This window comes from Centroberyx affinis, unplaced genomic scaffold, assembly GCF_046629955.1.
Source record: "Centroberyx affinis isolate AG114_WGS23_722 - 3 ecotype Tasmania unplaced genomic scaffold, CSIRO-AGI_Caff_v1 ptg000157l_1, whole genome shotgun sequence".
Classification (NCBI taxonomy): domain Eukaryota; kingdom Metazoa; phylum Chordata; class Actinopteri; order Beryciformes; family Berycidae; genus Centroberyx; species Centroberyx affinis.
The window spans coordinates 82,501-102,581 of NW_027278854.1; the positions used below are offsets into that span (position 1 = coordinate 82,501).

The 20,081-nt window shown below is 42.5% G+C and overlaps 1 protein-coding gene across 1 annotated transcript in view; it reads left to right on the forward strand.

Annotated features, from left to right (window-relative positions):
- LOC139655556 (receptor-type tyrosine-protein phosphatase gamma-like) overlaps positions 1-20,081 on the forward strand; it is a gene marked incomplete at both ends in the record, with an annotated part of 116,496 nt that overhangs the window by 67,419 nt on the left and 28,996 nt on the right. Inside the window, one exon of the mRNA XM_071532994.1 lies at positions 6,910-7,067. Within this exon, the coding sequence (XP_071389095.1) occupies positions 6,910-7,067 (158 nt within the window). The remainder of the gene's footprint in view (positions 1-6,909; positions 7,068-20,081) is intronic.

Genomic DNA, 20,081 nt, shown 5'->3' on the forward strand with positions numbered 1-20,081 from the left:
TTTAAAGAAACATTCATATCGGTTGAACCCTAGTGTGTGTGTATGTATGTCACTCCACTGGGTGTGTTCACACTTGCGTTGCTAGACATGATGTTGCCAGACATGTTTGTGGATGTGGCTGCCACAGTTGTCAGAAAGCTGTTGCACGTATGTGGACATGTGACGCTGAAGGGCCCGGGCAGTTCCCGATAACGCCTGCGGGAAGGGACTGCGCTTAAGACACATTTGCATATTTCTTAATTTTACATTTTCACAAAAATCACTTAGGCTGCAGAGAGAGAGAGAAACACTGTTGTTCCCCATTGCCAAAGAGAGCCACCCCAGGGAGGTAAATGATTTCAGGCCAGTGGCATCAGCTTCCCTAGAGATGAAAGCGTTTGAGAAATTGATAAAAGTACATATTCTGAAACGAGCTGATCATGCGTTAGAGCAGTTTGCATATAGGGCAGGGAGGAGGGTGGAACACGCTGTATTTACACTCCTTCATCTAGTGCCTCTGAATCTAAAGGGAGATTTCAGAGATGTTGTACATTTTGTTAAGTTTGCAGCGGATTCTTCGCCGTTTTCCAGAGCGGCAAAGTGTCAGCGGCACATGTCGGTGATGACTTTGCGTTTGCACCGCTCAATTCTGCCTTGAAGTGAATGTTCTCAAAACGAAAGACACGGCAGTAGATTGTAGAAGGTTACAACCTCTTCCCGAACCCACTGCAATAAAAGCCAAGGAAATTGAATTGGCGGATAACTATAAATATCTGAGAGCCGTTGTGGAGAGCAGACGTTTTTTTTTTTTAAAGACAAATACAGATGCAATCTGTAAGAGGGCGCATCAGGGTTCGGTTATCCGGCAGAAAATGAACTCTTTTAACGTCCGTGGTAAAATGATGACCTTGTTTTATCGGAGGTTTATTGAATCCATTTCGTAACCCGCTTTGGCAGGTTGAGTTTAAGCAAAAGTAGCAGACTTGGGAGAAGAAAGCAGACAGTAAGGTTACTGATGGATTATGGATTATGTGACTTTCAATTTCCTCTTGTTCGTCATATGAAAAAGGTTAGCTAACAGTTAAGAACAGGCAGATAAAACAGCTAGGTTAAAGGTCCCATATAGTGTAAAACAGGATTCCCCTTGCCTCTTTGATTATAAAGGAGTTGGATGTGCAAAAGTATCAAAAGTATCATTTTTGTAAGAAATAATAGACTAACAAAGCGGTTGTCATTGTTTATTACCAGAGAGTTTTCCCTACCTGTAGCTGCCGGGCCGCAGCGTCTCACGTTTCACTCTCGAAACGGTTAGCCAATCAGAACAGAGGGGTCGTTAATATTAATGAGCCTTAAAGACACAGCGACAGAAACGGCCTGTTCTTGGTAGGGCTCAGAGAGATGCTGGAAAATGAACGTGGAGAAATGGATCGAGAGTGTTTTTGGTACATGACACCACACACACAGCTTTGAATGGACCTCAAGACACACAATAAAACTCTGGAAAGTCTAGAATATGGGACCTTTAAAGTTTTGGTCATGGTTAAATAAGAAAAACTTCGACACCTTTACTTCCCACTGCTCTAGTTCAATGGCAAACTGTCTGCTTCTAGTTGTCTCTCCTCTATGTAACCCTTTCACGATGGGAAAATATTTTTCTCTGGTTTTCACTGGCAGACGCCGAGATTCATTCTATTTATTTTCAGCACGGCGGTGTTCAATCAATTCCACATCTTCTCACTGCTTGTTCACCGGTCTCAGCAGAAGAGTATTTACCTCTGATTCATTCACATCAATACTGGAAGGCTGATCACTGTAATGATGGTCCACTGGTGATGCTCCTCACAAGTGTCAATTGTAAGGAGGAAGTAGGCTGATCTCACAGCAGTGCGACTACATCAATACATACACTGTTGCAATGGAAAGGTTTCAAATTGCTTTCACCACTTCAGCTAGAACAGCACATTAAAATGAATGCATGAGGGAAAACAGTGAACACAAGCCTGTGCAATTGAAATAAAAAGAAAAAGTTGGATGTGTGATCATCATTATTATAAAGCAGCATAGCATTTCTTAAACATATTTGATTATTTTATAGGCCAATTTTAGAGTCAGTTGAAAGTGACATGCATTCTGCCGCACTGAAAAGGACAATGCCATATGAATATGCAAATATAGCCTCGGTTTATTGCCTAAAACACAAGTCAGTAGAAGTCTGGTGCTCTGTCAGAATGAGTCAGGTGCTTGTTTGCGTCTTGAGTCTGTTTCCATGGGCAGAGAACCATTAAGCATTACTGGCTGTTCTGGTGAAAGGGGGTAAATATAGTTATGACTGACATTTGAAAACTCCAATACCGGGTTTTGTAGAGAAAGTAGGTGTCGGAAAAGTCATACAGGGACAGTGTTGCACATCGCACCAAGCTGAGATATTTCACTTCTGAAATCCAGGGTGTTTGAGGGCAGTTTAAACTCCAGAAGAAAAGAACCACGGGCTCATTTATCTCCTCTGCAGTTAGATTGCTTAATTTGCACATGAAATGATGTGGCATTTTAGGCCTGGATAGAACTCTGTATTCTTTCACTGATAAGTAGCTTTTTATTGGAAAATACTGAGCTATAGACTCCCTGTCTGGTCTTATCAACAGATGGTACATGCTGTGATTTATTGTGCGCTTTTATTATGGTTTTATTATTGCATTTAGTGTGGTTTTGTTAGTGTTTTAGTGTTTCTATTGTAAAGCTTTGGGCTATAATATTTGAATTGATTTGAACGGTGTATGGTAATGCAAAGATATTTCTCTCAGTTTTACCATCAGCACCAGTTTTAGGAGTTTAAGATCCGAAATAATTGTTTATCCTCCACGTGGGATTAAATGCACAAACCAGTGGCCTCTGTATGTGTGTGTGTGTGTGTGTGTGTGTACGTGTGTTAAGGCCAGGGGTAAACTGATGGCTTGTCAAAAATATTAGGCTGATTTGAATTTTTATTAATTATTAGATATCAGCCAGTCAATTTAATCCTACAGCTACAGAAAAACAGTCTGGAAAACCCGACCTGGAATTGTATTTGCTTTGAGCATTTTATTTATTTGTTTAATAGTTCCGTTGTGTTTTTTTAAATTATTCAAGGCAGTAAGGTATCCCATAGTTTCTCCCTGCCATTGAATAAGTGTGGTGGGTCACTGCTAACCCTAAAGGAATTTCATTTGTCTGGCTTTCAGTGGAGAGTTTTAGTGTCCCATGATGGTCTTAATGCTTTTCCACCCTGACAAGAATTCCCTCAGAAAACATTCTGAGGGAATGTGCTTATAGTTTTTTGGGCATGAGAATGGTGAAATTCCAAGATATTGAATACAAAATATCGGCTCCGGTGGGCATCGATCCGAAAATATCGGTACCGGCCTTGCAAAGAAACATATCAGTCAAACCCAAACAAATCAACACATAGATGGACTTTATGTGAACTCTCTGGCCCATTCCAGTCTCTCACAGGAGCATGTACCGCCTTTGTTCCCTTTGAATAAGCGCAGATAAGTGCGGTCGAAGGAACAAAGTACATTTCATCATCGCATGCAAATGTCACCGCGCCTCGTTATCGCCCGCAGACGGAACGAGCGGCGTGGAGCGTCTCGCCTTTCCCGGGGAAAAAAACTCGGTACGACGGAGGATCCGTGCGGAATTCTACCTCACGTCGGAGCGTCGGGGTATTTTCCTGATCTTTGTCCTCCGTCCCCATCGCTATCGTCTGAGACAGGGCCTCGAAAATACCTCCAGATCTTCGACTTCTCTCGGGTGCGAGGAACTCTGCGACTCAAGTCTGTGGAAGTGTCTTGACGTGCCGTACGATTGGAAGGAGAGGGACGTGGAAGTGTGGAAAGTGCGAGGGACGGGGAAGGGGGGAGGATGGAGAATTCTCTCGATATCTGCCTGGAGTGCGACACAGCATGTCACCGGCTTTTCAGGGGATAACCGCCTAAGAAGTCTTCGGTTGGAATATGTGCAGTACAGTACATCGAGGCGCGGAAAGGGTTGTCATTTGCCTCCGCGTTGCATATAGATGTATATTTACACACCCCTCTGTGACGGCACTGTGTCATTTTCCTCTGTTTACCTACTCAAGCGTCTCCGCTCCCGCTGCTCTCATGTCACCGCATCGGATTGAACCCCCTCCCCACCCTTCCCTCCTCCACCGGCGCAAATTACAAGTCCATTAATTCAGTGTCTCGCAGCGGCTCGAAGTCGCCGCCGACTCCGGCACTCCGCGACCCCCTGATTGGCAATTAATTTTTTAAAGGGTGGAAACGGCTCGCGGTGGTTTCCGAAAGCCGATCCGAAGTGCCGCGTCGGCCCGAGCGAGCGCCGGTAGTAGAGGGACTCTCTCTTTTCGTTTTCTCAGTCTGTTCTACTTCCGTTCCTTCCCTGATGGGGGGGGGGGCTGGTTTAATCCCAAAGCGCTCTCTTTCACATCCAATCTGATGTGGTTCCGCTGCACACTGCTCGCATGTTAAGCTCCTTTTTCATCCCCTCCTCAATAGGATTTCCAGTTTAGTTATGTATTGGAAATTTGGGGCAGAGGCATCCATTTATCTGTCGTCCTTTTGTTCCCGTGGCATATTTGAGAGGATTTTACACACAGCTGCTATCTTGATTCCGGTGGGATACCTCAGCAGTTTTTTTTTTGGCAGCGGATGGTAGTGAGTTACCCCAGAATTTCTGCTGTTTTTAGCTGGGACAGCAGGTGGGCTGTTGACCCATTGTTGGTGTGCCTGACTGACAACCATTGCCATCATGATAGGATAGTGGAGGGAAAAAAGGCCCATTGCTTTCAGTAAGACTGAGCATCTTTGGAATGAGGAATTCATGTACGGCTTCACAAAACAGTTGGGATGGAGGCTGGTGGGGATCCAGACTCTGAAGAAGATGCCAAAAGCGACCGCGGCCTGTTTACAGAAAGTCCGGCGATTTGACAGCAGTCACCCAAATGGAGACGGTCCCACTTTTTGGATGAACAAAAAATATGTCGGACCCATGTGGCGCAGAGATATGTTCTGGCTTATACGACACGGAAAAACAGCTTGATGCTAAGCGCACTGTCTTAGGCCATGATCGCATACGACACTTTTTTGAACGCACATGCACCTTTTTTTCTTCTTTTTTTTCAGTTATTTTCAATGGTGTGGTTGTGGCAGACTAGCAGTCTACTGTGGGAGCGCCATGTTGAACATGTCTGAACTTTAGCTATGCTTATGTCAATGTGAAGATATACTCCTCATCCTCTTCTTCAAGAGCAAACGGGAGCAATCGCTAACTTTCTCTTGTCTATTTTTATTTTCAAGTTGAAGGAGAGTAATTATACGCACATCATGTAGGTGCAAGGCTATCAGAAAACGAGTAACGCCTGCACACTGCCACAAAATGCCACAAAAGTTTAATAGTGACAACGTTTCGATCCTACTTGGATCTTTATCAGGTCAAAATGTTTGAAAAATGGAAACCACGCCCATATTTATACATCATGCTCACCCATAGGCTGACAAGCTCTATGATGGCAGGTGTGGTTAACCATCCAAACCGCCCAGGGTGATAAACATCCAAAAATAATTAACAATTCAATAAAGTACATAGAAAACAGATACATAGAGAAAAAAACAGTAGTACAAAAGCCAAATATCAAAATACATGTATATCTTATATATAAGCATAAACATAATATCAGATACAACATCCCATATATCAAAATCGACATCACCTACGTTCAAAAATATTGTATTAAGTTAGAGGAAAAGAAGAAATCTTAAATTCATGTAAGAAATTGAATTAACACCCTTCTATAAAAAGTAAGCTAGATCAAATCGCAATCGCAGAAAAAATAATAAGGAAAAAAGGAAAAAAACACACAATAAGGAAAAAAGACCTGTTGTATTTATATAATTAAACATTTTTTAATTGTGATTTGATCTAGCTGGCTTTTTATAGAAGGGTGTTAAGGGTGTCACTATTAAACTTTTGTGGCATGGAGCAAGTGTGCAGGCGTTACTCCTTCTTTCTATTTTCATTTTCAATAACATTATCCTCTGTGCTAATTAGACGGTCTTGCACATTGTCAAACGTGGCAACGCAAAGTAATACTCCTTGCACCTGTCGACCTCTTGCTCTCTCTATTACCAGCGACACCCGAAGCTGAACTTTCGTGCAGAGGGAGATAAAAGCCTCCTATCTGATCACGATCACCCGGCTGATGTTCCTAAATGTGTTTCTTTAAATCAGCGAGTTTGTCTTTCTCATTCGGCATCATTTTTACATCCAACCTAGAGCACAAATTAACATCCCTTCCTGGGTCACTGTTACCTCAAGGACAGTAACTGTAAGTGAAATAAATGTCATTGTCATTGCTTAAACTCTCTTGTTTCAAGTGCCCTTTTAGCGGATCTGGATTGCTCTCACTAAAAATGCAATTTAAAAAGTTAATCAGAGTTTCTTGCTCGGAGCCTCTTTCATCATCTCATTTAGAACATATTTCCCATGTCCTCATAGACCACAAGGGTGTAGTGTGTTTCATTTTGGCTGTGATTTTTTTTTGCTTGGAACACACACACACACACACACCGGTTGCTCGTCTGTGCATGATTCTACAATATCAACATTTGGGCTTGGCAGCACGGTGTTGTAATGTTGATTTTATTGTGTATGCCGGCCAACATGAAGGCAGGTGTAATTATAGGTGTTCAATGCAATTGTGTGTGTCAATAGTGGACACTGAGCAGGGCAGGCACAATGCAAATGGAATCAATAGCATAAACCCAATAGCTGTGAAACAGTAGCGCCTGGACTTGCTCCAAAAACCATGGTCACCTTAGCTTGGAGTGAAATAAGAAGTGTTGCGTTGATCGTGTTGTATTGATCCGAACGCTTGGCCCTGCCCTTCTCCCGCAGAAAAAGAGACTTTCCTCGAGCCGTTCGTGCTGAAGGACTTGCTGCCGTCCGCGCTCGGGAGTTACTACCGGTACACCGGCTCTCTGACCACGCCGCCCTGCAGCAAGGTGGTGGAGTGGATCATCTTCAGCAGACCCATCTACGTCTCCTACAAACAGGTGAGGAACACACACACACACACGCATATACACCTAAGCCTACAGTTTGTTTTCGTAGGTCTAAGGCAGTGGTTCTCAACGTGGGGTCCGGGGACCACAAGGGGTCATTGAGGGCGTTGCAGGGGGGGTCCCCAGCAAATTCATGAATTGTTAAACGTCAGCGTTACTTCATTTACAAGAAGTTAACACAATTAGAGAATGTAGAAGAATGACTGTTTTGATCATAGTTTCACTGTTATCTCTCTACCTACAATACAGATAGTCATGAAATTCTGGAAAATCATAAAAAAAAATCATATCTAACAACACAACTATTCTCAGATTTGGGTTCGAGAGACAACATCTCATCAAATGGGGGTCCGTGGCCCTAATGGGGACTAACTTAGGGGTCCTTGATATGAAAAAGGTTGAGAATCACTGGCAAGGCAAGAGTGGAAAAGTTAACTTTGCTGCATTTTTTGTATTTGGGTCATTTAGGTTCACACTCTCAAATTACAGGTGAACCAGGGCTTGTAAACAAAAGTCACATCATGGACTCACGATTAGCTTGTTTCTTTATTCCTGTCCCTGCAACTTTAGCTAAGCATGATGGACTTGTCTGAGCTCTTTGCCGTGATTTACCTTCTCTGGTGCTCATATCATTTAAGAACACATGAACACACAGCTGAATACGAGCATCACTGAATGCCCTCAGTGAAGTGTCAACATGTGCTTCCTTATGCCCATAAATACTTCCGTTTTGGGGTCGTTTCCTGTAGTTGGTTCGGGTTACATCCTCACACACTGCAGTTCTCTTATTGGAAGACTGAGACTCGCATTTTCAAGTGCCTAGGTGCCGCTATTTGGATTTAACACTTGATGGGATAAATTGGCCAAACCTTTGCTATTTCGGTCTATAGATGAAATTCATAGCATCACGCAACATTAAGCAGTGCTCCTATGTATGTATGTGAGCCTAACATTACTGCATTCCCCATAGAAGAACTAGGGAGCCAGAGAGCTGAGATCACTTGATCATTAATCAATATCACAAGTATCAGTCATGCTTGTGTTTTTAAAGAAATATGGCTGGAAATGGCTGGAGGATTTTAGCTGTATCCATCAAACCTGATCTCATTAAATACTAGCGCATCAGTGCTTTTGTTAGTCATTCTGAGTATTAATTGAATGCACCCAAACAGAAAAAGTAACCACATTAATATGTCGGATTATTAATATGTAGTATGATCAAGTGCAAATGGAAATACCTATCCGACAAGAGTAAATCGATTCCATTCATTTTACATGTGTGAGGTGTCTGTCTGCCATTTATTTCACCGTCAGCTTGTTTCAGTCTGTCGTTTTATTGAACCGCTGAGTTGCTGTCACACAGGGGGGTCTGTTTGTTTTCCATGATGACAGCCAGGTTAGACTGGCAGGATGACAGGGCTATGCGCACATGAGGTGCTGACTTCAGTCTTTTCTCTACTTTGTTTTAATCCTTGTTGACAAACCTGTCCATCATCGCAGCTGTTTAATGTCATGTTAAACTCCACCTAGTTTGGAAGCATCCATAAAGTTTTTGGACGGTAACTTGTTGAGTTCAGAGTGAGTCCAGTCTGGTCAGGTAGCACTGTTTTGCAGCAACGACGACAGGTAGGCCTCTAGACCAGTGGTTCTCAACGTGGGGTTCGGGGACCACCAGGGGTCCCTGAAGGGGTTCCAGGGGGGGCCCCAGCAAATTGATGAATTGTTAAAATTCAGCATTATTTCATTTCAAGTTAACACAATTAGAGAATGTAGAAGAATGACTGTTTTGATCATAGTTACTCTGTTATCTCAATACAGACAGTCATGGAATTCTGGAAAAAAATAATATCTGACAATAAAAATATTCTCAGATTTTGGTTTGAGAGACAAAATCTCATCAAATGGCAGGTAAAATGTTATATGCTCTGATGGATCATCATTTGGCAACAATGATTTTTTTTTATTGTTGACCCTTTGGTGACTCTTACAAGGCACACTTTGAAAAATCTGACTCAGTAAAGGGGTGAGAACTGATTACAAATCTCTGCTGGCTTTATAATCAGAATCAATAGAAATACTTGTTGTGTTACTGCATGCTTTGTTAAGGTGAATAACAAAATCTGACTTCCAAAGGCCTTCAGGATCCCAATCGAATTCCAATCCCGATTTTGCATTCGCCTGACATATTCTTGAACCCATCGAGTTTTATTTTCTTACATCTGATTTGCTCAGATGCCTTCCAGCTGACCTTACCCCTTAATCACTATTTAATCACAAGTTCATCACAATTTCAACCGCAAAATACAATAGATCTGACTAAAAGTGAATGAATGAATGGATGACAACAGTTGGTTATGAACATGTAATATCCTTGGTCTCGTAATTTTCCCGGGAATCAGAATATAATGGTCCAGGATGAACTGGTGTAGCGGACCTATAGGACAGTAGACCGTAAAGCACCAATAATCATAATCATATAAAGTCATGATCGTGAAAAACAGACACAAATTACAGTGCAGTGCAGAAATATTAATCATATTTCATTTTAAGCTTGCCATCTCTAATTCTAGGCCAAAACTTAAATTCCTATCAGCACATTTTTAACAGCATACTATCTATGCACTCATTGTAATGCATAGATGCTGCACATATACTCTCCCTCTTCCTGTAATTATTATAATGTGGCCTTTTTTTTTCTGTAGCCTGCCATGCCGCAATTCTGTCTGTCTCTCACTCACACACACACTGTCTCCCTCGCTCTTTCTCTCTCTCTCTCTCTCTCTCTCTCTCTCTCCACACATACAAACACACTCGCTAAACTGCACTCCACTCCGCTTGACTCACAGCAATTTAAGCAATTACAGTGCAGGACTTGACTACTACTACTAAGAATAATAATAACAATAAACCTTATTTATGGAGCACTTATGTAAAAGTAACAGAAAGGCATGAGGCATATAGTTCAATATATGGAGAGGATATAATAGTAAACATTTAAAAGAAAACTGGAAAAAGTAAATACATAAAACGAAAAATGTCCCTCCATGCCCTCCAAGTTATTTATCTGGCATTTAACATTTAGCTAATTCTAATTTCTAAGCAAAACACTTGCAGGCAGCACTGAAGTTACGATTCAGTATTTTATCTGGATAAGCTAAAGATTTACAAAGTTAAGTTAGCTGAGGCGTGGCGTTATATTCCAGGTTTGTGAACAGAAGGAAGCAATGGGGCACATGGGAAATATAGTCTTAATTTGGAGAAACACTTGGAGAAACACAATACCGTTGGTGTGAGACAGAGGCGACCAATCGCCTCCACCATGGTCTCATTTGTTTTGTCACAATTAATTTGACATTGATATATTGATGTTAACAATGCTACACACTGCACCTTTAACAATAACCAGTTGAAGTTTCCCTGTCATTATTACTGCAAAGTTGTCACCCATTCACAATCTAGGAAACACCTGAAAAGGGAAGGATTTGAGAAGAAAGAACAATAGTTTGTACCTCCAAAACAAAGATTGTTTCAGTAAAATATGTCAAACCCCCAAATCATCATATTGAATCAGATGTATATGTGATGACAATTCACGACTTCTGACTGAAAGTGATGATAAACTAAGGTAAGAAATGCCGTTCTGAACAGAGCAGCCCGTCCAGCGTTGCCTGAGAAGCAATTGAGAAGGAATTGTCCTCATTTCTCCTCTTCCTTCCCCCCAGTCCAAAGAACACTTGGCAGACTCGCTCCCTAATGAGACCAAATGAGTTTGCTTAAGAGCACCACTGGGAGAAGCCAAATGTGGATGAAGTATTGGCTTTCCTGGCGTGGAGTTAGGAGGGTGGGTCAATGTGAAGCCGGCAGTGGAGACACAGTAGAAAGACTGATGAGCTGGAGAGAGAATGATCAAGAAGACGGCGGCAACAGTAAGACAGAAAGCCAAAGAGCGCGGCTTTGACTTCTGATGTTCTTTAACAAAAGCGCTCACAACAAAACGGAGGAAAAAGTAACTGAAAACACAGCAGAAACTCACCAACTCCCACACAGTCTTACTCAGACACACACACACACAAGGAGAACTGAGTATACCAGTATCTACAGTGCCGGCAGCCCTCGCATGTATAACTGACATTAAAATACAACCAGTAAGACCCTCTTCTCTCACTTTACATAGTCCCCAAACGTTCATAAATATGACATATCAATATCATTTCTCAGAGAAAAATCCATGTACTGAATCCTAAGGAGCACAGAGACTATCTCTTTCAATACTGCTGCAGTGTATGTAGGACCAAAAACCCCTCACCTTATTCAACCAAAAGGCCAACGTGGCCAAACAGAAAATTCAATAATACACTTAACTGTTCTGTTTTTGTTGTATTTTATTCAAGATAGGGAGTGGTTTGTCTCCAGGACCCAATGCGATATCCACTGCAGGATCACATGTAAAGGTGCTGTGTGTAGCATTGTAACATAAATAAATCATATCCACATTAATTTTGAGACATTACCAAACAAATGAGACCATCACAGAGAAGATTGACAGCTCCCACCGGCCTTTACGCTGCATTTTACATTGTGTGCTATTTAGAGGGCAAAGATCCTCTTTGTAAGAGGAAGCAACAGGGATTATGGGAAATGTCTTCATGTTGAGAAACACTAACACAAACAATATCACTGCTGTGAGATGGAGGCTGGAAATCGTCTTGACCTTGTTTACGGTAATTACAATGAAGTTGACATTAATATAATCATGGTTAAAGAGCAATTTAACACCAAACCCAACTCTGTGTAAAGCCTGATATCTAAAAGTAAAAAGCATGCTACTGAATTTGCCTTCTGCTATTGGCTGATCTTTGGTGCCAGGTGATGTCACCACCTGTTGTACTCTATAGAAGGTGACATTATTTTACCATTACCAGGCATCAGACTTTACACAGATTTGGGTTTGGTGCTCTTTAAAAATGCTACACATGGCACTTTTAATGTATTGAATGCGTTGCTCTCAAATAGAGGTTCATTCATTTCAAATGACTGACTGTTGATTGCTGCATTATGGCGTTGCAGATTCATTGCATTGGATTTTTTTCTACTTATGCATTGATAATGCATGCGCAAACTTACACCAATACTGTTTTACCCTTTCATAAAAACATTTAGTCAGTGAATTAGAGTTGCAACAAAACTTTATAGATTAGAATGTTTCATCTGAAGTTACAATACTGATAACCATGTTTGATCTCTCTTTTTTATATCATTCATGTGCGCTCAGCTCATTCTGATATGTCCGGCAGCACCTTGAAGGCAGCAGAGGTGGCCTTAAGCATCTGGGGACCCGTTTCAAGAGCTAATGTGCGGAAAAAAAAAAACATAAAAGAGAAAAAAAAGCGAGGATTCAAGTTGGTTTGCATCAATAATGGTATATTTTCGGACTTCAACTTAAATGCATTATGTGCACTTTCAGCATCATGGACAGCTCAACATAGAAATAATCCAAACAATTCAAATAAACAATTACAAACCAAACAATAAAACTGAAACAATGACATTTTTGTTTTGGAATGAGGAGAAGCCTCACCCTTCTCAGCAACTACTAGTCTGCATTGAATAGCACCAGGCCTATGTGTTATGTATCAGCTGACATAAAAACAGCTTAAACAATTCCCTCAAATTAAATTAACAACAAAAGCAATGCCATATTTTGCTTGGGAAGAAAAGGTTGGAATGGAAAGGTTTCAGCTGAAATGGGTGAAACACAGCTACTGGAAGGCAGCATAATGTTCATTTGTTACACACAATAAGTCTGTTATTGTCAATGCAGTGTCTGAAAGGTAGAATGTACCAAAGTAAAGCTGGCTAGGAGACAAAGATGGACTCATGAGATGTGATGAACTTATGACCCCCCCCACACACACGCACGTACATACACACACACACTTGTACGGAGCCGGTGGGCCAGTCTACAGCAGGACTACCAAACAACGTGGGACTTCATCAGTGTTGCTGGACTCACCGCCAGCTCACAAGTCAACCAGCCCTCCGGGAAAACTCCTGCTACTCCAGATGGCCGGTCCGCCCCTGTTTGAACCACAGGATCTTCGTGTAGAATGCTTCACATAGTGTGCAGCAACAGAAGCGCATTATGGATTAAATGTTATCCTGGTGTTAGGGAACAGCAGCTTGTAGCACTTTACACCTGAACCCAGCACAGAGCGGGAGAGATAGCCTAGAGTTTTGTGGCTCTGTCTGACACAACACAGAACGCTGAAGTATGGATCCTAGACAAGCAGTATCCTATCAATAAAAGGAGGGAAAAGCTCCATGATTGTGAAAATTAAACTTTTTTTTATTTTTAAGTTTCACACAATCCAACAATCCAACAATCCAGAAAGAACTATATACATCATTGTCATGAATGCGCCGTGGGACCGTACAAAACTTGTCTTCCCATCCAGCCTACTTTCACTCGGCATTAATGAATTCTGCAAAGATAGCGGAGGATTACGTAAAGTTCTGCACACATCCGTCAAAGAGGGCTGAAACATTTTGCTCTCATTTCGAGGGTAGAGAACCGCGGCTGAATAGAACATCACGTCAAATGGATCGGACTCAGTCTCGAGCGGTTCCTCGGCTGGCTCCGGTGTCGCGTTGGGTCGAGGCTCGTGGTGGCGACCGCAGGCGTAATGGAGGGGGATTTCGAGGTTGCCCCCCCCCCGAGTTACAGCAAGACATTCGGGGGGGGGGGGGGAAGGACCGAAAAAGAAAGGCAGAGAAAGGGAAGATGAAGCGCGCACCGTGCCGTGACTCCTCCGAGCCGTGCCCTTTCCGATGATTCAGTTTCGCCCCTTCGGATCGCAGCCGCGATGAATAATTCCATGTGATACGGAGGGTACCGTGTGATGTTGAGTAGTTGTCCAACTTTGGGATTTCATTTCACATGTTTTCAGTGCATTTTACCAAAGTACGGTGAAAGGCAAGGGGTGGAGAAACGGGCACACATGGGAAATGATGCAAAAACCGGAGGAATATGGACTCAGGGAATTAGTCGATAAAGAGCAAACAAGGAAAATAACTATGGAGACATCATCCGTCCTTCCTGTCCTCTGGCTGTTGATTCCTGACCATTAGTCTTTCTCAACGTGTTTCAAGGCCTCTTTTGAAGTCCTTCTGTTTCCCCTCGTTTTCTTTTTTTCCCCCTGCGCTACTCTCCAGAGAAAACATTACGGAGAGAGATAAAAGGAGGAGCGTGGAAAGAGAATTAGCACCGATGGTGACTCTAGTCATTGTCTCGCTGCCTCTCTCTCTCTCGCCGCTCTCTCTCGCGCCTAGTCTTTTGTTTTGGATGATAGTTGAAGTAGGTCAGGGGGAGTGACAGCCGTTGCTTTGGGCCTGCTTTTAGAGTGGATCGATGCTCCGGCTCTTACACAACAACTCACCTAAAATGCCTTCCTTTCAAACAGACGTATGGACTTCCCGCGTGTGTATTTGTATGTGTGGGGGTGTGTGCGAGTTAGACCGTGTGTTTGAGATGTTACCAACCCACGACTGTTTATGCCATGTTCACATCATATCAGATATACCGTAAATACAAGCTGCCGACCAGTGTTTGGGGGTAACGCGTTACAAAGTAACGCATTACTGTAATCACATTACATTTGTCTGTCACGCAGTAATGTAATGCGTTACGGTTCCTAAATTCAGTAATCACATTGCAGTTACTAATCAAACAATTATGCCGTTACTTGCGTTACATAAATTCTTCAATTATCTGCAGGATCTGGGATCTGGAATCTGCAGGATTATCCAGGTAGATAGAAAAAAAATCATCAAACGTGCCTTTTCATACAACCTCTGACCTCTCGTGTGACTTTGGCTAGAGACAGTTCGTGCGGGAGATAGGACAAAAATGGCAGAGCGGTCTACAACTTTTGAGGTGTGGAGATATGCACATTACTTCCAATTTGTTGCGCGAAAGGACAAGAATGTGACGGTAAAGTGCAAACTGTGCCCAGGCCAGAAACAACGATCCACTGCTGTGAACACCACATCAAATCTCTCCAAGCACCTGTAAAGGCAACATGCTAACACAAAGCTAGTAGTGAAAGACCCCCGGACCCAGAGTGACGCCCAAGCTGAGTGTATGTCGACCCCAACCAAGCTGCCGAAGCTTGATTTTCAACAGGTAACAAAAGCAGTAGCATCGTACATAGTAGAGGAAATGTTGCCAGTTTCTACAGTAGAATCGCCGTTGTTGTGGATTAACGCAAAAGTAATGTAACAAGTAGTGTAACGAATTACTTTCTACAGGGAGTAAATAAGTAATGTAATGCATTACTTTTTTTTTTAAGTAACGAGTAATGTGTAATACATTACTTTTTTTGAGTAACGACCCCAACACTGCTGCCGACTGAGAAATAACATTCAGGTCGGCCACCTAGTGGTCATCACAAGTAGAACGTGCGGGAATTCTTTGCAGGGGCCGATATCTCCTGCTTGGCAGCGCAAATTGCTGAAGTCTGTCAACAAAGCTGACAAACATGGCGGCACTGATGTCTCCTTTGCTCCTTGAGGTTTTTCAGAAGAAGATACTAATACCAGTTGATTGTAAAATACCTGCCGATAACAAGGAGCACCGCAACAATTGTCCATGTTGGATGTGGTCGCGCCAACGAGTTAAACGCGTTGAAAAGTGGTAGCAATCCCTTACAGTGAAAACCCACATGGGAATTCAGTGCACATGTGCTTTTTGGACACATGTTGGGTTTCATATGTTTTCCCATTTCCCACGTGAAGGTGAAACTCTTTGCATGTGTAATGACGTTTTCACATATTGTCAGGTGTAATGGCAGGTGAAAATGTGAAAAAAATGTTCACATATGAAGTAAAAAACTGTCGTGGGATGTCGGAAAATAGAACGTGAAAAGAAAATGTGTTCACATACAGTATGAAAACCAACGTGTCCAAAAAGCACATGTGCATTGAATTCATATGTGGGTTTTCACTGTTGTTTGTATTTGATCTAGAAGTGGAGGAAAGGCTGAGCATTTCTACTACTGCAATCCACACTGTGTGAGGGGACACAGAGTTTGTAGGCCATAAATAACAGTCACTCTCTCTCACACACACACACACACACACACACACACTCTAATGATCTCTGTGGCAAACACAGTTCAGACGGTACACACAGTATAGCCATACATTTGTGAGCATTCTCAAAAAATGCTCTTAATCTCCCACTTGCACAGACACATACACACACACACACACATTGAGAGGCACTTATGATTTCACACTTTCAGGAAAGCACTTAGTTTACACACACACACACACACACACACCAACACACAGTGGGGATCCAGCAGTAGTTCAGACCTGCTGTTTCCAGGCCCATAACTAGTGTGTGACTCTTACGGAAAGGATAGAATTGCGGATTATATTGTATATTCTCTAGGATATATCTCTCTGGATAGAAAAACATGTTTTCTGTTGATTAATTAATGAACTGAATTATGGATTGTAGTTTGTAATCTCTCTAATTGCCGATTGATAATTGATCACCACTACTGGACTGCTTTCTACACCCCGATGACGCACAACAACTGAAACATCGGTGTGTAAAATAAATGTCAGCAAATGTAAGTAGGAGAGAGCGTGGCTAGTTCTTCTTCTAGAGATTATCACTGGGAATAGTCTAGACCTCCTTAAGTATGAGTTTTAATATTTTATGAAAATCAGTCTGCGTCGGGAAACAGCATCCACAAGGTTGCCATCCTCTTCCAGATATCACAGCAACACTATATGCATATGACACGTGCACACACACACACACATAGATATACCATGCAAATACAAAGAATTCCATTGAATATAACCATCTGCATATGCACAAAGAACAAGGGCTTCTTTCTAGAGCGGCCGTTTTGCACCAACATTCAATAACACACCGTACAATGTTCAAGAACTAGCTGGCTAGTCGGACACCCACCTTTGATTGGAAGTTCACGCCCTCTTTGGGGCTGTCAGAAGGCATTCTGGGAAATGTAAAATCACTGACTCAAGTTAGACGAGGGTAAAAAAGTTAGTTAGAACACTTCCTTACAAAATAAGTCCTGGAATGCATTGAACACCACAGATAATATGGAACAGTGGAAGAGTATCCGAGGGGGGATTTTTTCCTTCAACACAAAGGAAGTTACAGAGTTATACAATGGATAAGATCTATCCTTTTCTTCTATCAGACAGTGTTACCTCTATCCCCCTGTCTTTCTCCACCCTAAACCCCGAGGTTTACTTCTGCTGGGTAAACACTGTAATCGGGCTTAGGCTTTTTTTTGTTTTTTTTGTCCTATTAATCCTTTGCTTTGATGCACAGATTTGACTTTCATCATCTTAAAAAGTCATCCCTTAAGCTGGTCACTGCTTTATTATAATTCCCCGGCGAGGAGAGATTGTTGTTTTCTGGGTGTTGTTGACTTCTTTTCGCATGCCATTTCGCAGCAGCTCGGGGGGGGGGGGGGGGGGGCGGAGGGAGGGGGAGAAAGGAGGGGGGCGATGCTGTCGGGGGGGGGGGGGGGGGTTTAGTTCGGGGTTCGCTGCAAATCACATTCCTCCCCTGGACAAGCTCTGGCTGACTTTACCTCTGATCTTCATGGGCTTTTTCTTGTTGTTCTTTTTTCTTTGTGTGTGTGTGTGTTCATTCTCCGGTTTTGTTCCGCGGCTCGTTCTCTCTCCCGGGAGGCCGCAGGGCGGGCGGGCGAGCGAGCGGAGGAGCAGAGCGCCGTCTTCCACATCGGCGGGTCGCGGGAGCACTTCTTCGGTATCAAAAACGAGGACGCTCCCCTTTCCCACAAGGCTCCAGAAGGATGCCTTATTTTGTTTGGTGCCGTTTTTTTTTCTTTTTTTTTCTTTTTTTTTCTTTGGTTTTGTTTTTTTTGGAACACCTGATGGCACATATGGCACACAGAGAGTCACATGAAGGATTTGCTGTCTTCAGACTTCAGACACCCCCCCCCCCTCCCTAAGACACTTACCCTCACGCAACAAGCTCTCTCTCAGCCGGGCCATCCCTTCACAAGCTGTTTGTCCTTGTGCCTTGGTACCAAACCCATCGCGCGGCGTATCCATCTGCCAGCACAGACAGAAAGACGCCATTCCAATCCCATATAGTGCAAATCCATCTCTAGTGGCGTGTCTGGCCACCAAGTAAGCCTTTGACGGATGGCGACTTGCAGGAGGTGGCCAATTTTCAAAATACGATGTCGACGGCATGGTAAAAATTCATCTTAAAGAGTAACTAAACCCCACCTGAATCTGTGGTGAAGCCTGACACCTAATGGTGAAAAGTAGGGTACTGCACTGGCCATCTGCTATTGGCTGGTCTCTGTGCCCTGTGATGTCACCCTCTATAGAGTAGAGGTGTACAGAGACATCATTATCTGTATCTGTTCAACCAACAAAATGATCTGTCTCTGTATCTGTAATCGGATAGAAGACCGAAAGTGGGCGTGGTTCAAAGCATCAAATTGATTTGATATTGGCATATAATTAATTATGAAATATATTTCCACATCCTCATACTGTACTTTTCATCTCTCTCTCTCTTTTTCTTTTTTCTTTTTAACTAAATTCCATGAAACCTACGGCTGATAAATACAGTATGTTACATCTTAAACGGATGAATATTGACTGAAATACAAGGTAAAACGTTGTTTTTTTCAATATTTCGACTGGGTTTTTTAAATGGAGGAAATTAACACGTACAGCTAAAAACTACCAAAGTACTAAACTAAACTAGTTTCATTTTGATGTGTAGGTTGTGGAGGTTTGAAAGAAATCCAGCTGCCACACCAGGCTTTTGTCTCGCTAGTAGAGGTCTGCAAACCCGGGTCGGGCTTGGTTTTTAAATAAATAATTTGGGCTCGGGTCAATTCGGGCTCGGTTGTTTTGTTTTTTTTTCATGCGTGGAAAAAAGCACAATGTTTTATGCTCCTCGCTTTCTCCTGAAGCTCTGTGTCACACAGGCTGGGCACACACAGCCCCCCTCCCTCTGCTGAGTGCTGCTCTCTCTCTCCCTCTCTCTCTCTCTCTCTCTCTCTCTCTCTCTCTCTCTCTGCTGTGTCACTGGTGCTGAGAGACGCACAGCGGCTACAGTGCCAAAATGGGCTTTTTTCATTTGTGTTTTACTACTTCATTTTCTGTTTTACAAATGATAAAGGGAAAATCAAGTCCTTTATTTACATGTCAGTCATGGCTTTTTTTTTCACCGCATAATAACGAGCAACTTCGGGTAGAAGAAATATCTGTTTCCATCGCATTATTTGTGCTTTCCCGAATAACGGATTCGGATTCGGGTACATCCCTACTATAGAGTACAACAGGTGGTGACATCACCTGGCACAAAGACCAGCCAATAGGAGAAGGCCAGTGCAGTACCCTACTTTTCACCATTAGGTGTCAGGCTTCACCACAGATTTGGGTTTGGGGTCTAGCTACTCTAACCCTAAACCCTATCAGAAAGATATTTAGGTGCTGATTTAGATAGATAGATAGATAGATAGATAGATAGATAGATAGACAGATAGATAGATAGATAGATAGATAGATAGATAGATAGATAGACAGAATGATAGCAGCTGTGGAAGACGACAGATTTTCTCAACTTTCTCAACTTTCATTTTGGTGCTATATTTGTTTTCAGCACCCGAGCAGGCCATCGTATCAACATCTACTCAATGTCTAAATGTTTGCTGCACAGGCTAGCTTCTTATACTGCTGCCTATTACAGCTGATTTCCTGTTTTGAAAAACTTTCATGTAGTTTATATTCATAGCTTGCAAGTGCAATTTGTGCACACTATTTCTGTGCTCTAGCCTCAAATCCTGTATCACTTACCTGTACATTTTATATACTGTATTAGTGTGTGTTAGTGCAGTATAGTTTCATTTTCATATTGTACAGTACATATTTTTCATTTATTTTATTCTCAGGGTCCCGCAGCTATTT